At 38.1% G+C, this 3,187-nt stretch overlaps 1 protein-coding gene across 1 annotated transcript in view; it reads left to right on the top strand.

Moving 5' to 3' along the window:
* Positions 1-3,187, top strand: part of TTC39C (tetratricopeptide repeat domain 39C) — a 125,225-nt gene that overhangs the window by 67,443 nt on the left and 54,595 nt on the right. Inside the window, exon 5 of the mRNA XM_017498543.2 lies at positions 2,607-2,961. Within this exon, the coding sequence (XP_017354032.1) occupies positions 2,607-2,961 (355 nt within the window). The remainder of the gene's footprint in view (positions 1-2,606; positions 2,962-3,187) is intronic.

Here is a 3,187-nt window from a genome sequence, read left to right as displayed (position 1 = left end):
TTCCAAAATCCTGCAATAACTATTTTGTACTCCCTAATTTATTTATGTGTTTACTATATGGAAAACTATTTAATGACAAAAAAGGAGATAAAAAAGAACAATTCACTGATCATCTTAGCATTGTTTTCACTCTTTCTATATATGACCCAGTAGAGCATTTAAATATATATGTTAAGTTGCATGTTTATTTTTTTCTTTGCGTTTATTTTCTTCTCTAATTTTCTAGTAGGCATTAGGAGGGGCTGGACTATGTTTTATAGTTGTTTGGTGTTCCTCAGATGGCAAGGACAATGCCAGGCACATAACAGAAACAATCAATAGCAAATTGATATTTCTAGGGTTTTGCAGATTTTTAAAAAAATCTGCAACCAGTGATTATTCGCTTTCAGTTAGATTCCAATTGCCTCTGTGTTCTCAAGAATATATATTCTAGTTTCCTCTTTTTCTTTTTTCCAGCTTTTCTGTTAAATCTTTGGCTTTTTCGATTGTTACTAAGTATCATCTTTCTTGTTTGTGGGCATGCTGAATCGATCCAGACACTTAAAAATCCACTTTGTTAGTATAAAAGAAGCTTCAGGTCTTTCTCCAGGCTTTCTTTTCCATAGTGCTTCCATTTAGGAGGGGAGAAAGTCATTGAGCCTCATAAAGGAGGAATCTCTGTCTTATTTCACTTTGATTCACTGAGAACAGTGCTTGAAATGTGGTGTTTGTACAGTAAATATTCTTGTTAAGTTGAACAAATGAAAATAAATTGTTTCAAATGTATTTTATTATTTTAAAGTTACTTAAAAAACTTTGTAGGTTAATTTGTTTTACTTGTTCATTCTATACTATAGCATTCTTTTTAGTGGAGGTAGACCGTAGGACATTGATCACCCAGACATTGTAGGATGGTTGTTTTTAAATGTGATCTCATGGGTGATATGATCATCATCTGTCAGAAAATTGATGCATTTAAGTAAAATAATAGCTTAATAACATGGATTTGGGGTCCCCAAGACCACCCCCGGGTTTGATGACTTGCATGCAAGACTCATCTTATAATCATACTCTCAGTTATGGTTTCTTACAGCAAAATTATGTTGCATGCTTATTTTTTCATTTGTATTGGTTTTCTCTCCTAATTTTATTGCAGACATTTGGAGGGCTTAAATTATGTTTTATAGTTCATTTGTATTTCTTAGATACAAAGGGAACTCAGCAAAGGGAAAAAGCTCGTGGGGTGGAGACCAGGCATGAGCTTCCAAGGCTCTGCTCTCAGGGGAGTCACTCAGGATGTGCTAATTTGCCCCAACAATGAGATATGACAACACAAATGAAATGTCACCATCCAGGGAACCTCATTAGAGACTTAGTGTCAGAGTTGTTATTAGTGGCCGATCATGTAGGCGCCCCTACCTTGCACATAGACAATTTCCAGACTCCCAGAAGAAAAATGAGTGTTCAATGTACATCATATTATTTGTGCAGGCAGTTAAGGTGCACACAGTGAGCCACTCTTATCAGTCCTGGAAATAGTAAGAACCTTCCCAGAATCCGAGCTCCCAACCCAGCCAAGGGTCAACCTTGTTAGCAGTTCTGTTGAAGGATAGCAGTCAGGCCTGCTGCATTAACTGTTTTCTATGCATCTGTTCTTAGATCACTCTCAATTCTTGGATTAGGCTTTTGTAAATCAGATTTTATTTTATATATTTCTGAAATTTAAAAATACCTCTTTGAAAACCTCTTTTCCTACTGTTCTAAAGGGCCTGGAAGTCTGACAATTTATGTTGTCCATTTGCGCATGAGGATCAGAGTTGGTATCATATTAGTAACATTGCCAAGTGGATAAGCTCTCTCATAGTTAGGAGAGAACTTTCAGAAAATTCCCTACAGAAAATCCTTTCCTCAAAAATGCAATGACGATGCACTAGATAGTCCCATGTAAGTTGAAATCCCCTCTGCCCTTCCTACTCCTCTGAAGGTAAAAATATTCCTAGGAGGAGCGGTCAACAGCAGGGCCCTTTGGGAAGCTGAGGTGGGCACATAATTAAGTCCAGGAGTTTGAGACCAGGTTGAGCAACATGGAGGAACCTCATCTCTATAAAAAATACAAAATTTAATCGGGCGGGGTAGATTACAGGCATGAGCCACTGCACCCAACCTTGGCTAGAAATTTAATGGTCACCTAGACCTAGACCAAGACCAAGAATTTGCTTTTGAGGAGGAATGTAACACAGGGCAGACAAATGCAAGGATTATAAAAAAGTTTATCAGGAAAGCAGTATAGCAATTCAGGAACGCAATGGAGGGTTTCACAGAACACGTGAAAAGATATTGGGTTCAAGTGATGCATTCATTCCTTCAATGTATATTGCATACCACACTCTGTGTACTGCATGAAGGGCTTGATAGAACAATGAGCAGAAAATCACATGCTTACCAGTCATCATCCAGTGTAGTGAAGGGAGACTTATGAGAAATAAGAAATGTAAATAAGCACTGTAAGAAAACTGGGTACAAACAATAATTTTATGTTTTTTAAATTGTTTGCTTGATTTTCAGGTTACTGTTACTATAGAAATACAAAAAATATTTTGAATGTTTTTTCCCCCTTATCTTTTTAGCTTACATCAAAGGTGGGTGGATCCTTAGGAAAGCATGGAAGATTTACAATAAATGCTATCTGGACATCAATGCCCTTCAGGAGCTGTATCAGAAGAAGCTAACTGAAGAGTCCTTGACTTCTGATGCTGCAAATGATAATCACATTGTGGCTGAAGGGGTGTCTGAGGAGTCTCTGAACAGACTGAAAGGTGCTGTTAGCTTTGGATATGGCCTTTTTCACCTTTGCATATCCATGGTGCCCCCAAACCTGCTCAAAATCATCAACCTGCTGGGTTTTCCTGGAGACCGCCTACAGGGGCTTTCTTCACTGATGTATGCAAGCGAAAGTAAGGACATGAAGGCCCCTTTAGCTACGTGAGTAGCTGTATTGCAATGCTTTGGTAGATAATGTAGTGTTGAAAGTAAGTAAACAACATCAAAGACTTTAAAGGAAACTTCAGGTAAAGTGGTTGGTTGGTTGACAGGATGCTTTGTCTTACGTCTTGCAGTACAACACCAAGGACTGTGTTCTGTGGTCGTGTTGCTGGTTCTGAGCTGACTTTAGTTAGAGAATAAGGTGTTGTTCAGGAGTGTCATAAGT

The sequence above is a fragment of the Cebus imitator genome, unplaced genomic scaffold (assembly GCF_001604975.1).
Source record: "Cebus imitator isolate Cc_AM_T3 unplaced genomic scaffold, Cebus_imitator-1.0 Scaffold12, whole genome shotgun sequence".
NCBI lineage: Eukaryota > Metazoa > Chordata > Mammalia > Primates > Cebidae > Cebus > Cebus imitator.
This window is presented reverse-complemented; position numbering and strand designations above follow the sequence as displayed.